Here is an 18,688-nt window from a genome sequence, read left to right on the forward strand (position 1 = left end):
GAGAAAGGCCACATCTGCTCCTCCCAGGTCCCCACACTGTGTCCTCAACCAGGGTCCAGGGTCCTGTAACCACGTGCAGGACATAACTCAAAGCGTTAGGTATGAAGGCCTGCTTTCGACAGGCCCAAGCACAGGTAATGTAAGTGATGAGATGACCCCATTTGGTCAGTGTTGTCCTTAGTTCTGAAGGCTTGCGTCTGGGGCACAAGTGTTCTGGGAACCATGTCCTTGTGTATACAGAGTTGCTTACTATTTGTTGGCTTCTAAGCTCTCAATAATAGCATGTGCAGTGCAGGCAGCATGTAGCAGCTGATTAAGGGTTCAGGGGTTGTACTGTCTAAGGTCAAATCTCCACTCTGCCCCCTAGAGTCAGAGAGACCTTGGGCAAGTCATTTTACCTCACTAAGCCTCCATTTCTTTCTCTATAAATGGGGATGTACTTAATGGTAACTTCATAGGATTAGCCAGAGGATTAAGGAGTGAATGTGTGTGAGACCTTTGTATACTTGGAGTGCTGGGTTCACAGCCAGCACTCAAGATGTGTTAGATATTACGATGAAGATGTTAGATGGCTTACCCAAGTTTATTAAGTTTTCAGATTTATTATTGAGGATTATTATTGTTGTTATAACATCATTATCCCCATTTCACAAATGAGGAAAAGGACTCTTAGAAAGGTTAAGTAACTTGCTAAGCTTCATACGGTGAGTAGGTGGAGAAGTTAAGGTTTGAGTTGATATCTGTCTGAGGCTCTCTCTTATTTTCATGAATAAAATCATAACCAGTAATAAGGTGTTGGGGTTGCTTTCTAAATGCCCCAGACTGGTCGCTCACAGCATTTTTCCAGTGGACCTCCCACTGTCTGGTGAGCTCTCTCGTCTTGTCACCAGCGTGGAGGGTGGTGGTGCCCTTTTGGTGCTGACCTGAACAGCCCAGGTTCCCTCAACACCTACATCACTGCCAGGCACGGGGTCTTTCCACAGAACTGAACCGTTGCTTGTATCCCTCAGCCTAATGCTCCACGGGGACCTGTAAGAATCCTGCAAAACTCTGCTCTCCTTCCCCACAGCTCACACTGCCCTCGACATTCTTCACAGACCTAGGATTCAGAGCATGAATCTCTAGCACATGTCCTCCTCACAGAGGAAGACTCAGACCTTCTCCACCCTCTGAAGTCCCCAGTTAAATGGAATCACTTTGGGCAGAGGCTTCTCCCGCCTGCCCAAATGGAAAAGTTGAAGATGCTGGAGGAAGCCATCACCCCTTCCTGCTTGTCCTCAGCTGTCCTCACCTGCCTTCCTCTGAACTGAGAAGCCGAAGCCCCTGGCCCTCTGGAGGCCCACGAGCACCTCTGTGCCCTTGACACTCTGATGGGCCACCTGAGGCAGCACCCACTGGGCCCCCAGTGCTCCGCTCCCTTCTCTGGTGCTTCCTGTGCCTTAAAAACTCAGCCCCTCTTTCACCCCAGGCATCTGTCCTCAGGGCCCTGGGCTTTTGTCTACATTTCCCTAACTTTTTCACACCAAACACCACTACATCACACCTTGCCTCAGGCCAGCTCACTCCCAAAATCTAATTAGTGGAATCACAAAAGAGAGGCAAAAAAGTTTGTCTGACAGAGCCCAGGCCCAGCCCACTTGGTCCATGGTGAGTGAAACACTGCACTTCCCATGCCCCTGGGCCTGACCCTGCTGCCACTCCTGCCTCCTTAGGCCTGTAGCCTTAAAAAGGGCTCCAGTGGCTTCACTCCCTACCGCTCATCCCTCCCAACACGGCTCAGACTCCCCGCTCCCCGCGGGGAATCTCAGCGCCAAAGGTCAGACAGGCCCTCCCCCAACTGCCTAGGGGGATGCGGCCCTTGCTTTTCCTAGGTAACCAAGGGAAACCAGCCCTGCCGTGGGAGCGAGGTGTGTTGGCTTCTGGCCCCGCAGGAGGGATCGCAGCCCGCGGGAACTGGGGTGGGGGTCAGCCTTTCTGAGAAGACCGGCCTGGTATAACTGCTCTCATCTGCTACCTATCCAGTGCCCACTGCCCGCTTCTTCCTTCTCATGGTACCCCCGCTTCCCTTGCCCGCAAACCCTAAGCCTTAGGCCAGGTTGCAGACAGTGGCGGGGGAGGAGGCAGGGGTCCCACCTCAAATGGGTGGGGGTGGGGGAGTCTCCTGAAGTTACAGACCAGCCCTTCCCCGCCACTCAAAAAGTGGGAGCCAAGGCTGGGGCTGCCTGCAGGCTTTGGGCCTGGGTGGGTTGAGGGCATCTTGAGGGCAGGAATGGGGGAGGGGCTGGGAGAGTTCAGCCCCACAGGGGAGACCGGGAGTTGTGTTCTCTCTCCCAGAGGTTGCCTCACCGGTTCCTGGTCCCCAGGCTCGCCTTTCAGCAGGCTCTCTGAAGGTCCGCGCCGGTTGTTAGGGACGCCCCACGTCTCCAGGGGGCGTGCACGAGTGCCTGTCGGCCCGCCTGCGCACCAAGTCTCTACCGGATGCCTGGCTGGCGCAAGGCTGTCCTTCGATGGCTGTCATTACGTGCTTTGGCACGGGGTTGACGCAAGGAAGTTTCTGGCTAATGTGCTGTGTTCGGCTGCTGTACAGGCAGGGGGAACTCTGTGACCGTGGGGCACACTTTGTGCTTCTGGGGGACATGTTTAGGAACGGGTGGGCTTTTGTGGGGGAAGGTGAGCAGTGGGGGCCCCGGGCAGGGTCCCTGGACTGGAGTGCTGTTCCTTCTTGGACCCTTTTGTGTGCAAGTGGGGGTGGGGGGATGACGAGTGTTAGGACGGTGCGGGAGAAGCATCAGCAGTCTTTTCTGGAAGATGAGGAGGGGGAAGGGCAGCTGCAGGTGTTCTGGGGACTCCTCTGGGGCAGGCTCTGCGGGAGAGCTGCGGGCTGCAGCATCCCTGCAGAGCAGCACCTTCCACCTTTCTCTAAGATGTAAACAAGGCTGATGTCTGGCAGCAGGCAGGCAGGTTCCAGCCTCCACGGCACTCCTTCACACAGCTCTAAGCCTGATGTCAACCTCCCCCGCACAGCTCCCCGCACCCCACCAGCCCCAAGGGACAGGATGTGCTGTCCTGAGGGGCACGGGTGAACTTCACTAGGAAGAAAAAGAAATTGTCCTTCAGGAGGAACGAGGCAACCAGGGTGGTGGGACTTTTCACAGGGAGGCAGAGTTGAGCTTTAATTTCGGCTGTGCCGATGGTTGTGCATATCAGATGTGTGGCTGCGCATGCACACACGCAGGGGGCAGATGTTATGGGTGGGTTTCCACTGCATGGGTGGTTGGCACCCCTAGCCCCCGTGTTCCTCAAGGAAAAACTGTACCAGTTGGTTACTATGGATAAGTTAACATCTTAGAAGCTCAATTAACTCATCAATAAAGTGAGTTTACCATGCTTCACCTCAGCGTCCATGTGTAAAAAGCTGGACCTCTGGAGAGCGCCAACCCCTCCGGCTGCTGCAGTTGCCAAGATTTTGAGGTCAGACTTTGCACCTACACAGAGCTGAACAAGTGGTCAGGGCTGGGCACCAGGGTTCAGGTCCCTTTCAAACCCTTAACAGTGATTTACCAACAAATCATGGGTGCCCCCAAAGAATGAGAATCATGCAGGGAAAATGCTGGGAGGGCCTGCTCTGCTCTGATAATTTTAATTAAACAGCCCCAGAAATTGGTAGCCAGGGAGCCTTTGACTTGAAGATGGGCCCCCTGAGGTCCTTTCCTTCCTATAACAACAGGGATTTTGGAACAGAGGCGGAGCTACGGCATCTGACTACGTCCTGGATAAACTCGTTCTGGTGGGGAAGAAGGGCTGCCCTCTATCCCTCCGCTCCTTCCTTCTCCGAGCCGCCGGTTTTCAACTTCAGCTCGGAATGGGGCAGGTGCTGTGCAGCTTGTTTTTAAAGAACAGCGTTGCTCTGGTTCCTGCTCTTTGACCCCATCACCTGCCACTCTCCCAGCTCACTGTGCCTGCCCTCCTCCCCCTCAGCGCCTCTGCACTGGCTGTTCCCTCAGCCTGGACAGCTCTCCCCGCAGAGGCCGCCTCTCAGGGAAGAAATACCACCACCCCACTGTCCCCGTCCTGTCTGCTTTTTCTTCACAGACCTCATCTCCAGCTGACACCTTCTTTCTCTTTATTGCCTCCTTCCCACTAGAAGCTCCACAAGGACGGGAAGTTCTGTCTGGTTCTCACCACCTTCCCAGCAACTGACAAGTACCTGTTGCTCATTTTATCAACCAATCACCAGAGCCTTCAATAAGACAAGTCACTGTTAGACAACTAAGTGACACCAGAGGATCTGCCCTGCTATAATGACTTTCACACGACAGTTCTGAACCTTGGGGCCCAGGGAGGCCTTTGTGGGTGCCCAGAGCAGGCTGGCAGAGAGAGCCTGACAGAGCATTTGTGGCTGTGAGGATGGTTCTGCTGTGGATGCTTAGGTGGCCTTTCAGCCCAGGGTGAGGAGTCAGACCGGTGATGGAGCACCCATACCAGGCTGCTGGGAGGGGAAAGCCTGATCTTTTTAAGCAAAAGAACCTTCAGAACTTCCTCCTCTGGGAAATACTTTTTATTTTTAAAATACTTTATTTATTTTTAGAGAGGGGGAAGGCAGGGGAAAGAGAGGGAGAGAAGCATCAATGTGTGGTTGCTTCTCACATGCCCCTAAATGGGGACCCGGCCTGGAACCCAGGAATGAGCCCTGATTGGGAATCGAACCCATGACCCTTTGGTTTACAGGCTGGCACTCAATCCACTGAGCCACACCAGGCAGGGTGGGGGAATACTTTTTAACGAACAGTCTCAGCTAGGACAGCCCATGTTTTCACATTCACTTAGTGCGGGTGTCTCTGGCCCCACTTCTGGCTTGGCCGGCCCACATCTTCTGGTGTCCAGGCAGGACCCAACCCAGGCTGGCTCTCTTCAGCTCAGCTGCTTGGCCTCCCGCCTCTAGTCCTCCCCTTCATTCTCCAGGGGGGTTCTGCTGGTTCCTTCAGGAAGTTTTGTTTGATTGGTTTTCGCCATAGTCAGCAACTGACCTGTATCTGTCACTGGCCTGTCTCTTCAGTCTATGTGAGTCCCTGGGTCAGAGCTGATTGAGGGCATAGGCTCGGGCTGTACTGAGGGCAGCTTCCAGGTCAGCAGTGTTTCCGGTGCCCTGGGCAACCACTCGAGAGCCCCAGGCCTTGCCCCCCATGTGGCTGCACACGGCCAGCGCCCAGGCCTCTGCTGTGAAAGCTGGTGTGGGACTCTGGGAATAGAAAGAGAAGGGACAGCAATGCAGAGCTGCCCCTCCCTGCCACCATCCACTCAAAGTACCCTCAAGGGTGGAGTCATGGTGACTGGCATGCCCTGCCCAGCCAGGCACATTGTGGGGCGAGTTGGGGGAAGACAGGTGAGGGTTGGGCTGGGAATGCGTAAAGAGGGTGATGAATGTCTGCTACTTGTTTGCAAGGGATGTGCAGCCTGCAGGGGGAGGCTGGTAATTAGGGGATCTCATGGTATACTCTGGTGGGGTTGTGTGGTGGTTAGGGGCAAGGAGATGACCCTATATATGTCCTGGGTGTCCTCAGAGATCACCTCCACCCAGTCTTGGCTCCTTCGTCTGGGAGGAATACAGGGAGTGGAATTAGAGGGCTGGACTAGGAGATGGGTGCTGTGGGGGCTGCTCTCCCACTTCTCTCACCTGGGCCACCTGACAGGCACACAGCACATGCCCCAGGGGCTGGGGGCTGAGTAGTAGCACGGATGTGCTGGGCACTTGCTCACACAGCTGCCGGACCACCTTTACCAGCACCTGGGCAAGGGAGGGCAGATGGTAGCCCCAGAGCCCCTAGACTCCCAGGTACCTCCCATCCGGACTTCCCCCTCCCCAGACCCTGGGGCCACCCCCAACCCCGATACTCACTGAGAGGGACTCAGTGGAAACTGTGTCCACAATCAGGGGCCCCTCTGAGTGCCGCTGCAGCAGCTCCTGCGTTTTCTGTGCAGCCTGTGGGGCAGGAAGGACAGCACAGGGGTCAAGATGGAAGAAAACTGGCCCTCACTTCTGAACTGAACCCCAGTCCAGAAATCCCCTCCCCCAGCAAAAGTCTTTAGCTTTGAGCAGAAGGGCCAGGGGCTCTACCTAGAATGGCCTTTTTTTTGAGTCCCACCTGGTCCTTCCTCCCCTCCCTCACCTCCTCCCTTTCATCTTAGCTCCAGGCCCTGGCAAATAGGTCAGTGAAGGTGGAAGGACTAAGGCTGGAGTACAGATGGAGGAGAGGGGGCAGGAGGAAGGAGAATGAAGTCAAGGAGTAATTAGGACTGAATGGAATGATCAGTTAGCTTCCTGGAGGGAGAGTCTGAACCAAACTTGGGTGCTGGGGAGATGTGGTTTGGCAGAGAGAAGGGGGGGCCTGGTGACGGTGCCCAGCTGGCAGGAGAGGGAGCTGATACCACCCCCCCAACACACACACACTAGGCCTTGAGGCTTCTCTGTGCTCACTCTAGAGCGTCTCTGACCCTTGTCTGGTGTGCCTGGGATCTGCCCCCCTGGGTGCGGCCACCCCCTCCTACCTGCCTCATTTCCAGCTTCCGGACAGCAGTGTTGGCACGCCGTTGCAGCACCTTCAGTGCGGCCTGCAGCTCCCGCCGCTGCCACTGGGGCATCACAGCAGTGTCCACAGCCTACGGCCAAAAGCAGTATATCATCCTCACCCCTCCCTGAGCCACAGTCCCTGAGGCAGGGTCCAGCAGGACCAGAGAAGAGACCACACCTACCACATCCCACCCTGCAGACAAACAACAAAACGTCTAGGCCAGCTGGAGCCCAACAGGAAAGCTGGGAGAGACTGGAAGGGTCCAGGGAGGCATGGGGAAGGGCACAGTATAAGGACAAGGGTGTGTGTGTGTGTACACAGCCCTCACATCAGTGAGTCGTCCCATGTCCTTGGACAGCCGCTGAGCCTCCACCACATCCCGGCTGCCCCGACTCAGCCGCTCTGTGGCTGCTTCTACCTCCTGGGCCAGGCTCTGGCCCACTTCTCGTGCCTGCAGGGAAGGAACGGGATGGTCAGGGCTGCTCGGCTTATTTCAAGGCTCTTACCCATTGCTGCTCAGGGCCAAATTAGATATAATTAACAATCAGGACCCATGAAGGCACCAAATAATCACAACAATGCCAGCTGCCTGCAGTGCACGTGTAGAAACACTGATTCTGCAGCCGGGCGTCCCCCAGCCTGAGATACTCAGCATACAGCCGAGTATCAGCTGTGTGCGTCCCATGCCCCTCATCCACTCAGAGCCTCCCGGGCCCTGCTGGCATGCCAACCTGCTGGGCCTGCTCCCCAGTGACGGCCAGCAGGCGGGTGGTGCCCTTGGCGAGTTGGCGCTCCCCGATGATGACCAGGTCCCCTACAGCCCCCGTGCGCAGCAGGTGCCTGTGGGCACAGGGAGAGAGTAGGAAGTCCGGGGGGTTATGGGAGGGGAAAGAGCAGCTTGAGCTCCATACCAGGTGCTGGTGGCTCCAAAGACCAAGGCAGGGTGAGGGTTCAGCCCCAGGCCAGGGCAGGCAGAAGGAGAGACTCACGTCCCACAGCACAGTTCCACTGAAGTCTGCAGTGCAGCTTGAGAGGCTGGGTCCAGTGCACGGGCCACAGGCACCCCCACTGACACCACCCGCACCGGGTCTGGGTAGACCTGTGGGTGAGAGGGCACAAGTCTGTTACCTGGCCTGTGGGGGGAAGGTGATCTCCACGAAGGGGGCTCCCTCAACTCACCTCATCCAGACAGCGCAGGCCAGGGACATGTGCGGTGTGTGCCAGGGCTACCTCCTCTGTGTACACGGCCTCATCCTGCCTCACAGCCTCCTGCACAGCACTCTCCACTGCCTGGAGCTGCTCTGGGGTCAGTGGAGCCTGATGGGGTGGGAGGGAAAAGGACAGACCGACAGGCAGTCAGCCCCATGCCTGCAAATGATGCATAAAGAGGCAGTCACTGAAGAAGGTATAAGGGGGATAATTGGTAATGGAAAAAATACAAAAAAAGAAAAAAAAAAGCAGTCACCGTTCACTGAACTACCCCAGGGTTCTACAACAGTGGCTAGCATATAACAAACAGGTGCTCAACGAATATTTGTGGAGCAAACAATTCTCTTCCTTACAAAGCTACCTGGAAGTGGGCCTACTGGAAGCTGTAGTACTTTCGTCAGGCATTAAAAGTCGGTAGAAAAATAAAAAATGGAGGCTCTGTACTCGGGTGGCTTACCACAGGGCAGCCCAAGGGAAGAGAGTACGGAGGGGGGATGCGGGGACAAGTAGTCAGGTGGAATGGGGCTCAGTCAGTGAGTGCTTCCTGGGGAGAGTACTGAGCAGATGAACAAGAAGAGGAGGGAAAGGGTGTGGCAGGGAAGGGAGAGGACAACCCCCTTGGAGCAACAACGGCTCAGCTCGGGTAACAGCAGGAACAAGGAAGATGGGTGGCTGGAGGTGAAGCGAGGGCTCCAGCACTGTCTAGCCAATGCCTTCCTGGTGGGAAGACACCCACCCAGGTTCCCTCGGGACTGAGTAGCAGTGAGACCAGGCCCTTGGACTGGCCGGACTCCACACGCCACCAGACTCTCTCGCTCTGAGCCTGCTGCCTCACTTGAAGCCTGTCTTTCTGTGCTGTGCTCACCTGGGTGGCCACGTCAAAGCGCAGCCGCTCGGGACTCAGATGGGAGCCTCGCTGCTCTGTGCCAGGGCCCAGAGATCGCCGCAGTGCCCAGTTTAGCAGGTGAGTGGCCGTGTGCTTCTCCATGCAGCCCAGACGCCAGGCCTGAAATGCTTGTGTCACCAAGCGCCCTGGGTGACAGTAGGGCATGGAGAGAGTAAAAGGGCTACGAGGTGTCAAGAACAGCAGGGGTGGGAATTCTTCCTTACCTTATCCACGTGCAACTGCACCTGGTCCCCCACCTTCAAGCACTCAGGGGCCACAGCCTCATGGAGGATGAAGCCTCCACAGACCTGGGCCCGGGCCACAGGGAACAGCACATCCTAGGGGAGGTCAGGGGCCAAGGTGCTGGAGTGACTGCCTGTAGTCTTTCCCTCCCCTTGGCTACCTTTCTGGCTCAGGTCTGCCTCCTGCAGAACTTAGCCTCTGTATGCAGAGGGACTCACCTGCTGCTCCAGCCGCACCAGGTAGCCTCGGTCTGAAGCCTGACCCCCTTGTTCAGCGTAGAAATTGGTCTTGTCTAAGAGGAGGCCACAGTGCTGGCCTTCCCCCACGGAGGCCACAGCTCTCCCGTCTTCTGTGTACAGCTGGAGCACCTGGGCCTCGCAGGGGCCAAACTCTGCCAGGGCGAAGAATGGCTATCAGTGGTAGGCAGGGGTTAAAGATGTACATACATGTGGGTCTATGCTTTACTTGAAGCCAAAAGGCACCTGGTGGTGAGAGGGGTGTGGGGGGGGGGGGGGCGGTGCACACCCTCAAGTCCAGCTGAGGGCCACAGAGACCCCTGGTGGCTACCCTGGGGAATGCATGGGGCAACCATCTGACTGTTCCAACCACAGCCAGGCAAGCTTGTGGCCACCTGCCTCAGTCCAGGCTCTCACCGTAACCCCCGCTGGGGAGAAGGCGGTAGTTGTACTTGGGGCTGTCATCGGTTGGAGGCACACCTCGGCGCTGCAGCTCCCCCAATGCATGGATGTCAAGCCTCAGTCTCTGCTCCTCAACTGCCTCAGCCTGCTGGGCCCGGTGCTGCAGGATGGGCGTATGTATGTGTGTGTGCACGTGTGTATGGAAAGAGTGCGTGGAGAGTGCAACGGAACTGAGGCCTCTGCAGAGCCCCGTCCCTGACACACTGCCCTGTGGACCCTGCATCCCCTCTGGAGTAAGTGCCCAGGGCTTGGCTGGCTGCTAGAGATCTGGGTTGGCTGGTGAGCCACCCATCGCAAAGGGTCTCAGGATCAGGCCTCCCTCACCCAATTCTGCCCCTGGAGATGTGTCCTAGGATGCCGTACGGGCCCCTTCCCTTCTGCTCCTCTGTTTAGCCCACTGCATGAATGTTCCTCTCTACGGGCTGTGTGAAGGACAGGACCCACCTCAGACCTATTTCCCTCAATAGCTGTAGCTCCTCCCCCAGGAACTCAGGGCTGGGGAGTGGGCTGATTGTCCCAACAGAACCCTGGCGGGGCACCCAGCTTATACCTGGGCTTCCTCCTGTGCCAGCCGTGCCAGCCCAGCCGAGTCCAGCTGCACTCCCTTCTCCTCCAGCATCAGCTCTACCAGGTCCAGGGGGAGCCCCAGGTCCCCAGACATTGACAAGGACCAGGCCACTTCGGCTTTTTGGAAGGAAGACAAGGGGTTTTGAGTGGGGAGAAGCAGGGTGGGTGGGGGGAGGTGTAAGAGAGAAGGGCCAGGGCTTTTCTAACCACACCAGATGCCAAACACAAGTGCCCTCTCCCCACACTGGATTGGCCCAGGACAGGGGTCATCTTCAGGCTTCGTGCTCAAAGGCCAGAGCTGACAGGTGGCAATCATCATTTCAGAGGAGGAGAGAGGCTCATTCTAGGCATAAAGCCAGCCCTGGAAAGCAGAGACTGAGGCAGGGCCAGCTGGGCAGAGAGGAAGTGGGGAAATGGGGAGAAGCAGGGTGGTGTTCCCACAACAGAGAGGTCCTGGTGTTGGAAAGAGTATAGGAAGAAGGACGTAGGAGGAAGAGGGGGTGGATATGAGGCACAGCCCTGGCCCAGAGCTTCCTCCTTGGCCTGCCCTGGCTTGCTGAAGTGAGGCTCTCATGCCCCACGAGGCACTCCACTTACCAGGGAAGACTTCAGAAGGTCCCAGACGCCTCAGGGTCCGGTCAATGATCCGACGACCCCGCTGCAGGGAGGCCAGGAAGGCTGCCTCATCCTCCGACACCAGGTTGGCTATCTGAACCGGAGGCGGGACAGGACTGGAGGGAGAGCCTCTCTCTACCACTCTCTTGTCAGCCCGTCCCTCCCGTATCCAAATCCAGTACCTGGGCTGAGTTCTTCTGTAGTTCCGGATAAGCGTCTCCCTGGAGGAGGCAGAGAGGGCTGAGGTGTGAAAGGCAACCACTCTGCCCTCTACCTCTGCCCCCTGAGCTGCCCTGATGACAGCTGTCCTGGAGGCTCAGATGGGCTGATGGACATGGGGAGGGACCCAAATGGAAAATCAATTTCCACGTGGGGTGGGGACACAGGCTGAGGGGGTCCCAAGGTCAAAGGTTCAGCAGCTGGGCAAGGAGGCATCCTGAAGGCTCCCTGCTTTTTGTAAGCAGTGCCAGCTTTCTCAGCCTGCTGACTGGGGTGGACATTTAGGGTGGCGAGCCCAGGCTGGGGGCATGGCATGGGCTCAGCAGCAGACGCCCCAACTGCCCAGGGAGGCCCAGAGGAGTGAGGAGGCTCTGCCCTTACCAGTGTCTCCACCACTACAGGTACAAGGCTGCCCAGGAAGCCAGGTGGTGCCCGCAACACCTCTGTAGAGAACCGCACTGCTCGACGGAGGATGCGACGAAGAACCAGCCTAGAGGGGTTCAGAACCCAGATATGACTCTCCAGTAGCCCCTGGTCAGCAGCATGGGGCTTGGGGAGGCAAGGTCCCATATATGCTCCTACCCCAAAGCCCTCTCCATTCCCTGGCTCCTCATGCCACCTCAACCCAACACACCTCTCATTTGTTCCCCCCTCTCCCCTGCAAGCCCCAGCTGCACCTTCCCCTCTCTGTAGTCCTTCCAGACTCACGGGGCGCCTGACATTCCAGTGGAGACACCATCAGCGATGCAGACACTGAGTGTGCGAATGTGATCAGCCACTACGCGGTATGCCATGTCTGTGCGGCCTTCGTCGGCTGCCCCTACCCGGCCCAAGTAAGGGGGTGCCCCGCAGCCCTGGAAAGCAGGAGAGAAAAAGACACAGCTGCTGGCCCTGCCTGACCTGGCCTAGGTGGGATGGTATTCAGCACCCTTAAAGTTGACCACATCTGGAATGACCTGGCTAGAGAAGTTTCAGAGATGAATGGGAGTCAGACACTGCCCTCAAGGACCCACATTCCTGCTACCGATCATCACAGGTGTGATCATTCACTAGACTTCTACTATAGAACTGTGTGGGTGTTTGGACAACATGTCATCTAACCCCTAAAATATCGTCTTCTGGGACGATATCGTCTTCTGGGAGATATTACTATCCTCACTGTAAGAGGAAACAAGCTCAGAGGATCTAAGTGCCGCAAGGCCACACATAACTCAGGAGCGGATCTGAGATCTGAACCAGGCTTGTCCGACTCCAGTGCTCTTCGCTGCCCACACTTGCCTCTGCAGGCTTTATGGGGGCAGGGAGGTTCATGTAAGCTGTGTGTACGTGTGTGATCTCCATTGCAGAGTGCTAGATTCATGCAGCTCCAGACCTGTCTCTTCCTCAAGCTGCCCCCGCTCAATAAACAGTCCTGCCATTCAGCTCATTGCTCAAGTCAGACACTTGGGAACCAGTCTTTTCCTTCCCCTCCCCATCCAATCCACTAGTGCAGCCTTTGCTTCTACCCCCATGGGATCTCTCAAATCAATCTACTTTTCTCTACTTCCACTACTACCAGCCTAAACTACACCCTACTGTTTCTTCCCTGGACTATGAAATAGCCACCCAGTTGGTTTCTCGGCTTCTACTCATCTCCCTCCAGACCATGTTCCACACAACAAAAGGAGCGGCCTTTTAAAGTGTCAGTCAGATCATGCTCCTCTCCACTCAGAGCCCCACTCACTGCACGTAGAATTTAAAGCCCCACTTGGGACTTCTAGATCCCACAAGACTAGACTCTAGCCTTCCTCTCTGTGGTAGATTGTTTGCAAAAGTGGCCACAATCCTTCCCTTTTCTGTGCACATGCCACTTTGCAGTGTGACTTTACAGTTGTTTTCCATCAAGGAAAGCATGTTTTGAATCTCAGCTAGCCTGTGACTTGCTTTGGTCAACAGAATGCGGTAGAAATGACACTGTTCTGAGCTTAGGCCTCAGGAGGCCTTGTGTGTTTCTGCTCTCCTTGTAACCTTGCTGAGCTGGGATGTGAAGAAGTCCAAGCTAGCCTTCTGGAGGATGACAGACACATGGCCTGGTCACCCCCACTGCCCCAAAATGACAGCCAGCCAACTCCTAGAAGTAGAGCTGCCACCACTCTCCTGACTGCTACCTTTTTTCACCTTCAGCCAGGGATTTTCCTCCTGCCTCGGCACCCCATTACGTGTTGTGTCGCATGAAGACCAGATTCCAAAAGCACTGGTGATGAGTAGGCCAGAGAGGCTTCCGGAAGGGAAGAGGCAGGCTCACCTGGTGTATAGCGTTGAGCAGCGGGGAAAAGAGGTCAGTGTCGTAGGTGGAGCATCTGCCTTGCAGCACAGCTACCAGCCTTTCCAGGCCCATTCCCGTGTCCACGTGCCGCTGGGGCAGGGGTTGCAGACTTCCATCCGCCTCTCTGGCCAGGGAAGGTGTGCGAGGTGAGGCCCCGCACAGGATTACAGGTGTGAGGCAGATGCTCAAATGGAGTAGAGGAATGAGGAAGGGTTCAAGGAGGCTGACAGAGGGAGGAACCAGAGGGCAGTATAACCCCCACCTCCTCTCAAACAGACAGTGATGGCCGTGGGTCCTGTCCTTTCTCATAAAGGGTGATATCTCCCCTCACCTGCCTTGGGCCTTTGCTTGGAACCAGAGAGCCCCTTTCTGGGACAGAATTCTTTCCCCTTAGAAAGAGGCATGTCAAGGCCGGAAGAAAATCTTAAGAGATCATCAAGTTCAACTCTATCATTTGATAAGAAAGCAGAGGCCAAGGAGCAGTGGTGACTAGTTTAAACTGTTATGGGCAAAGACTAGGATCAGTTAAATCAAATCAGTTATTATCTGAAATCAGTTATTATCTGAAAAGTGTTTAGAAATATGCCTGGCACATAGTAAGTACCATTTAAGTGTTTATTTTTTTTAAAGATTTTATTTATTTTTAGAGAGGGGGAAAGGGAAGGAGAAAGAAAAGCAGAGAAACATCGATGTGAGAAAGAAATATCAATTGGATGCCTCCTGAATGTGCCCCAACCAGGACCGAACCTGCAACCCAGACATGTGCAACCCAGGCATGTGCAACCCAGGCATGTACCATGACTAGGAATCAAACTGGTGACCTTTCACTATGCGGGACGATGCCCAACCAACTGAGCCACAACAGTCAGGGCTTGTTTGTTTTTATTAAGAAATGGATTAAAGTCTCCTGACTGCTACCTCTTTAATTTCCAGCCAGACATTTTCCTCCTGATTCAGCACCCCATTACCTGTTGTACTGCATGAAGACCAGATTCCAAAGCTCCACCAGCTGGGGGGCTCCTACCCCAGCAGCCAGATCATAGTGGATCTCCGTACAGGGCCCACAAGGGCCAGTATCCCCCATCTCCCAGAAGTTCTCTTGTGGTCCGAAGGAAAGCACATGACTGGCAGGCACCCTAGAAAGAAAGCAAGGCAGGTCGTGGGGAGACAAACCCAGAAGCTGGACTCTCTCTGCTATGAGAGCCTCCCCATCAAGCTCAGCAAAAGGAGGAACAGGACTAGCCCCACGGTCTCCTGGGATATGCTGATAGTGTCTGTTTTCCAGCCCTCCTGCCCTTCAGGAATAAACATTAGGGAGGGTGAACTTACCCTAAGCTGAGCCAGATGTCCCTGCTCTCTAGGTCTGGGTCCAGCCCTGCCTTGGGGTCACCACCAAAGTAGGAGACCCATAGCCTGTCCTCAGGGATTTGATAGACCTGAGTCAGCAGCTCCCAGGCCATGCTGCAAGCCTCCACCTGCAGTTGAAACCCACATGCAGTGGGAAGAGGAAGGTGGGTGAGAAGAAAGCCCCACTGAAGCGTTAATCAAGCCACATGAGTTCAGCCCTCAGCTTAAGGCAAAACCATTTCCACTGTCCATCTTGTTTCTAAAATAAGCCATGATCATTTCTATTGAGTTTTTTCCTGCCCAGAAAGCTTCCGCACTCCTTTCTTTTAAGTCCAACCTTCTCCATGAAATCCTCTAATCTGTCTAGCCTAGAATGATTTTTAAATCCTGCATTTGAGTATTACTGTCTATTTATTCACACAACAATTATTGACCAGCCATGAGGCAGGAGGCATAGTCCTGGCCATCAAGGAGCTTACAATCCAATTAGGGAAATGAGACACATTCCTATTATATATGTTCATCTTGAACTTTGCCTGTGTCTGGTATGAGGTCCTACCTAAGCAGACTCTAGGAGTGGAGAGAATACTTACCTTAACCCCCTTCTTGGTTGACTGCTGACCCTTCCCTAACTCTAGGACTTTCTAGATACTCACCTTAAAATATTCACCCCCAAATGCCCAATTGCCAAGCATCTCAAAGAAGGTATGATGAGAAAGGTCTCGGCCCACATCCTCTAGGTCACTGTGGCGTCCTCCAGCCCTCACACATTTCTGGCTGTTGGCCACACGTCGGAAGCCTGCCATCTCACTTCGTGGATCCACAGTGCCCAGGAAGATAGGCTTGAACTGCAACACGTGAAGAAGGGGGAAAGGATACCCCAGTGCCTCATTAGAATAGAAATGTGCAGAGTGAGGACAGAGAGAGCTGTTTATGTTTAGGCTGAAGGCTGACTGTCCGTGAGAGTGCAGTGTGGTCTTGGCCAGGGTGGCAACCTGGGAGTCTAGGGGCACCCATCTCTGCTGGTGTGGGGCAAACAAGGGGAGAATAAATCATGAAGCAGAGGTCTTCTGCTGGTGAGATAGGCAAGATAAAAGGAGGAGGGATGTGTTGGTGGCTTGGAATAGTGCAATGAATGCCTACGTCCTCCATCTCAGCCTCTTCAACCACACCCAATAACTATAGGCTTCAAAATTGAGTCTGGGCATGCCTACAATGTCAGTATTTAATAGGGATCTTGGACAGCCTCTAATCTTAAGCAATTCCCCCTCTCCCGCCCCTCTGCCCATTTTACAGATGAAGACAACCAAGTCTATGGGGGTAAGTCGTGCTCAAAGCCAAAGGTTTAGAGAACATAGTCTAGCATTTGGCAGGTGCTCAATACCATAATCACGTAATGAAAGAGTTATCTTTATTCAAAGAAAGAATAAATGAAGCCAGACTTCCTCCACCAGTTTACCTCCATGGGCCTCCACACCAGTTTACCCCCCATTCCTGGGCCTAAAACTCAATTCCAAACGAGAAGTTCCCAGGTCGAGTCTTCCCCAAAACCTAAGTCGCGCTCCGGATCACTTAACCCAACCAGGGACCAGTTTCCCCAGAAGCTACTGCTCCGCCCCTTTTTTCTTTGCCCAATCTCGTAGCGCCTTTCTCTCAAGAAAAAAAAAATCACAAACCCCGCCCCCACCTGGTTCATTCCAGCATTGACGAAAAGTAAACTGGGATCGCCGCGGGGTCGCACGGAAGCCGATGGTACCAGTCGGTGGCCATGGCGGTCCCGAAAGAAGCTCAGAAAGGCGTCACGTACGGCCGTAGCTTGGGTTGGAGGGAGCTCGGATGAGAGCGGCCGTCGGCTGGGGCCCAGCCATGAGGGCGACCTTCGAATGGCCCGCCGCAGTCCACCGACTGCAGCTGCCACCGACGCTGCCATCTTAACTTGGGGCAGGGAATTTGAGGGGTCAAAGGGCACCGGGGGGGGGGGGATAAATGGTAACGTGGGAAGGAAGCTGGGCGTTTCCTATAGCGGCTCCTCGTGGTGGGAGGACTCCAGGCAGCCTGTGCTGCCACTGTGGAAATGATTGTGAAGGGAACCTTTGCGGGAGTGTGAACGGCCTGGCACATTGTAGGCCCTTAATTCATTCGGCATTAAGCAAATATTCATTGAGAGCCTGTTATGTGCCATACATTGTTTTAAGCACTCAAGGTACGTTAGTAACAGAATTAACAAAAATTCCTGCCCCCATAAACCTGTATTGTAGCAGTAATTGTTAATTTTATTACTTTTGCAAGGTTATGTACAAATGGAGTTGGAGTGAACAGGCGTGGGTTCAACTTCACGCGCGCGCGCGCGTGCGCGCTTCCAGGTTGAGGGAAGAAGGCCAGAGGTGGAGGGAGGTAATATTAGCATTCAGTCAAGGGGCATTAAACGAATTTATTGAATACCTGTTATGTTCCCAGCACTCTTCCAGGTACTTGCCAGTTCCCTGTGTCCTTGACATTGGAAATCGCTTTTTTGTTTTTAGGGACTGAAGCAGACTCCTTAGAACGGGAGTCTAGCAGAGAGGCAGCAGCCAAACAGCATCAGCTCCATTATTAATTAATTAATAACATTTGGTCTTTTAATTTATTTGCCTGGAGATTGGAGAGAATCCTGTTTGTCAGGGCAGGACGAAGCTGTTGGCTGATAGCTGTAGAGATAGCTCTCTCTCTGAGCATCCCAATGCCCCTAGGGTTTTGTATGTTTTGCTTTAGGGTAAGAGGGATAGTGTTCCATCTCCCCCTTCTGTTTTACTTTCCAGAGTGACAGCTGTGACCATGAGGCCCACCCAGGCCCTTGTGGGTGCAGCCCAGAGTCCTCACAGAGCTCCTCACGATACCCTCTGGTTTTGGTTTGGGAAATTAAACAGGTTGAGAAGAGAATTGCCAAGATGAAAATCCAATAGGGGCAGAAGAGCTGAGGTCAGTGTGGTCACTTACAAGGCCTCAGCCATCAGGTGGGTTCTTTTGGCTACTATTCTTTGTGAGTTATTTAGGGACTTTTGAAACACAGCTTCCTTGGGAAATCTGTAGTCTTTTCTGAACTCGAGTTTCTATAATGATAGTGAATTCTTAACTTTGTATTCTGATCTGTCCCGTGATCCTCTGTTTCTTCCCTTGTCTATGTAAAGGTGTTTTGAAAGTGTGTTTTGCCTGTTTTGGTTTTTCCAGTGTTTTTGAAACAGGAACCTAAAGCTAGATGGGGATTTCCATGAGACTGATGATTTTGAGACAAGACTGTAAAATTCTTCCCCAAACTAAGATGGGAGTGTTTTGCTAGGGAAATCTAGCTGGGGCCTCTACCTAGTACTGATGTCAAGTTTTATTTTCCCCCCAGATTTTACCCTGGCAGGTTTTGCATTATAGTAGGAACTACATGCTTTTTTTTTTAAGATTTTATTTATTTTTAGAGAGAGGTGAAGGGAGGGAGAAAGAGAGGGAGAGAAGCATCATGTGTGGTTGCCTCTTGTGTGCCCCCCACTAGGGACCAGGCCTGCAACCCAGGCATGTGCCCTGACTGGGAATTAAACCAGCGACTCTTTGGTTCACAGGCCTGCACTCAGTCCACTGAGCCACACCAGCCAGAGCGGAACTACATGGTTTAAGATTAATGTAGAACTAGTGTGGAGCCATGGATTATTCTCAAACAGCTTTGTTGAAATATAATTCATATACCATACAACTCACCTATTTGAAATGTATGTTTAGTGACTTTTAGTACATTCATAGAATTGTCATCCATCACCACAATTAATTTTAGAACATTTTCATTATCCCCAAAAGTAACTCATATCTCTTATCCATTAACCTAATCCCCCAATCCCTCCCAACCCTAGGCAACCATTAATCTACTCTCTGTCTCTGTGGATTTGCCTATTCTGAACATTTCATATAAATGCAACCATATAATATATAGTCCTTTGTGACTGGCTTCTTTCACATAGCATAATGTTTTCAAAGTTTATCCATGTTGTAGCATGTCTCATGGATTTTT

At 53.8% G+C, this 18,688-nt stretch overlaps 1 protein-coding gene across 2 annotated transcripts; it reads right to left on the reverse strand.

Moving 5' to 3' along the window:
* Nucleotides 1-4,555: 4,555 nt before the first annotated feature.
* On the reverse strand, nt 4,556-16,600 carry AARS2 (alanyl-tRNA synthetase 2, mitochondrial). Of its 2 annotated transcripts, XM_045844146.1 has the most exons (22): nt 16,346-16,600; nt 15,315-15,506; nt 14,641-14,786; nt 14,280-14,447; nt 13,291-13,435; nt 11,715-11,860; nt 11,388-11,496; nt 10,970-11,008; nt 10,770-10,881; nt 10,156-10,289; nt 9,561-9,705; nt 9,126-9,298; nt 8,889-9,002; nt 8,644-8,784; nt 7,749-7,886; nt 7,559-7,668; nt 7,301-7,409; nt 6,898-7,020; nt 6,547-6,657; nt 5,897-5,980; nt 5,675-5,785; nt 4,556-5,239 (listed from the first exon to the last, which is right to left on the reverse strand). In XM_045844146.1, the coding sequence occupies exons 1-22, from the start codon at nt 16,586-16,588 to the stop codon at nt 5,075-5,077; spliced, it is 2,958 nt and encodes a 985-aa protein (XP_045700102.1). In that variant the 5' UTR covers nt 16,589-16,600; the 3' UTR covers nt 4,556-5,074. The 2 variants fall into 2 exon arrangements, with proteins under 2 accessions (XP_045700102.1, XP_045700101.1); XM_045844145.1 differs by lacking the exon at nt 4,556-5,239 and having other exon boundaries at nt 6,551-6,657; nt 16,346-16,598.
* Between the last annotated feature and the right edge of the window lie 2,088 nt (nt 16,601-18,688).

Source organism: Phyllostomus hastatus, unplaced genomic scaffold (genome assembly GCF_019186645.2).
Source record: "Phyllostomus hastatus isolate PE091 unplaced genomic scaffold, TTU_PhHast_1.1 phas_contig_40, whole genome shotgun sequence".
NCBI classification, from domain to species: domain Eukaryota; kingdom Metazoa; phylum Chordata; class Mammalia; order Chiroptera; family Phyllostomidae; genus Phyllostomus; species Phyllostomus hastatus.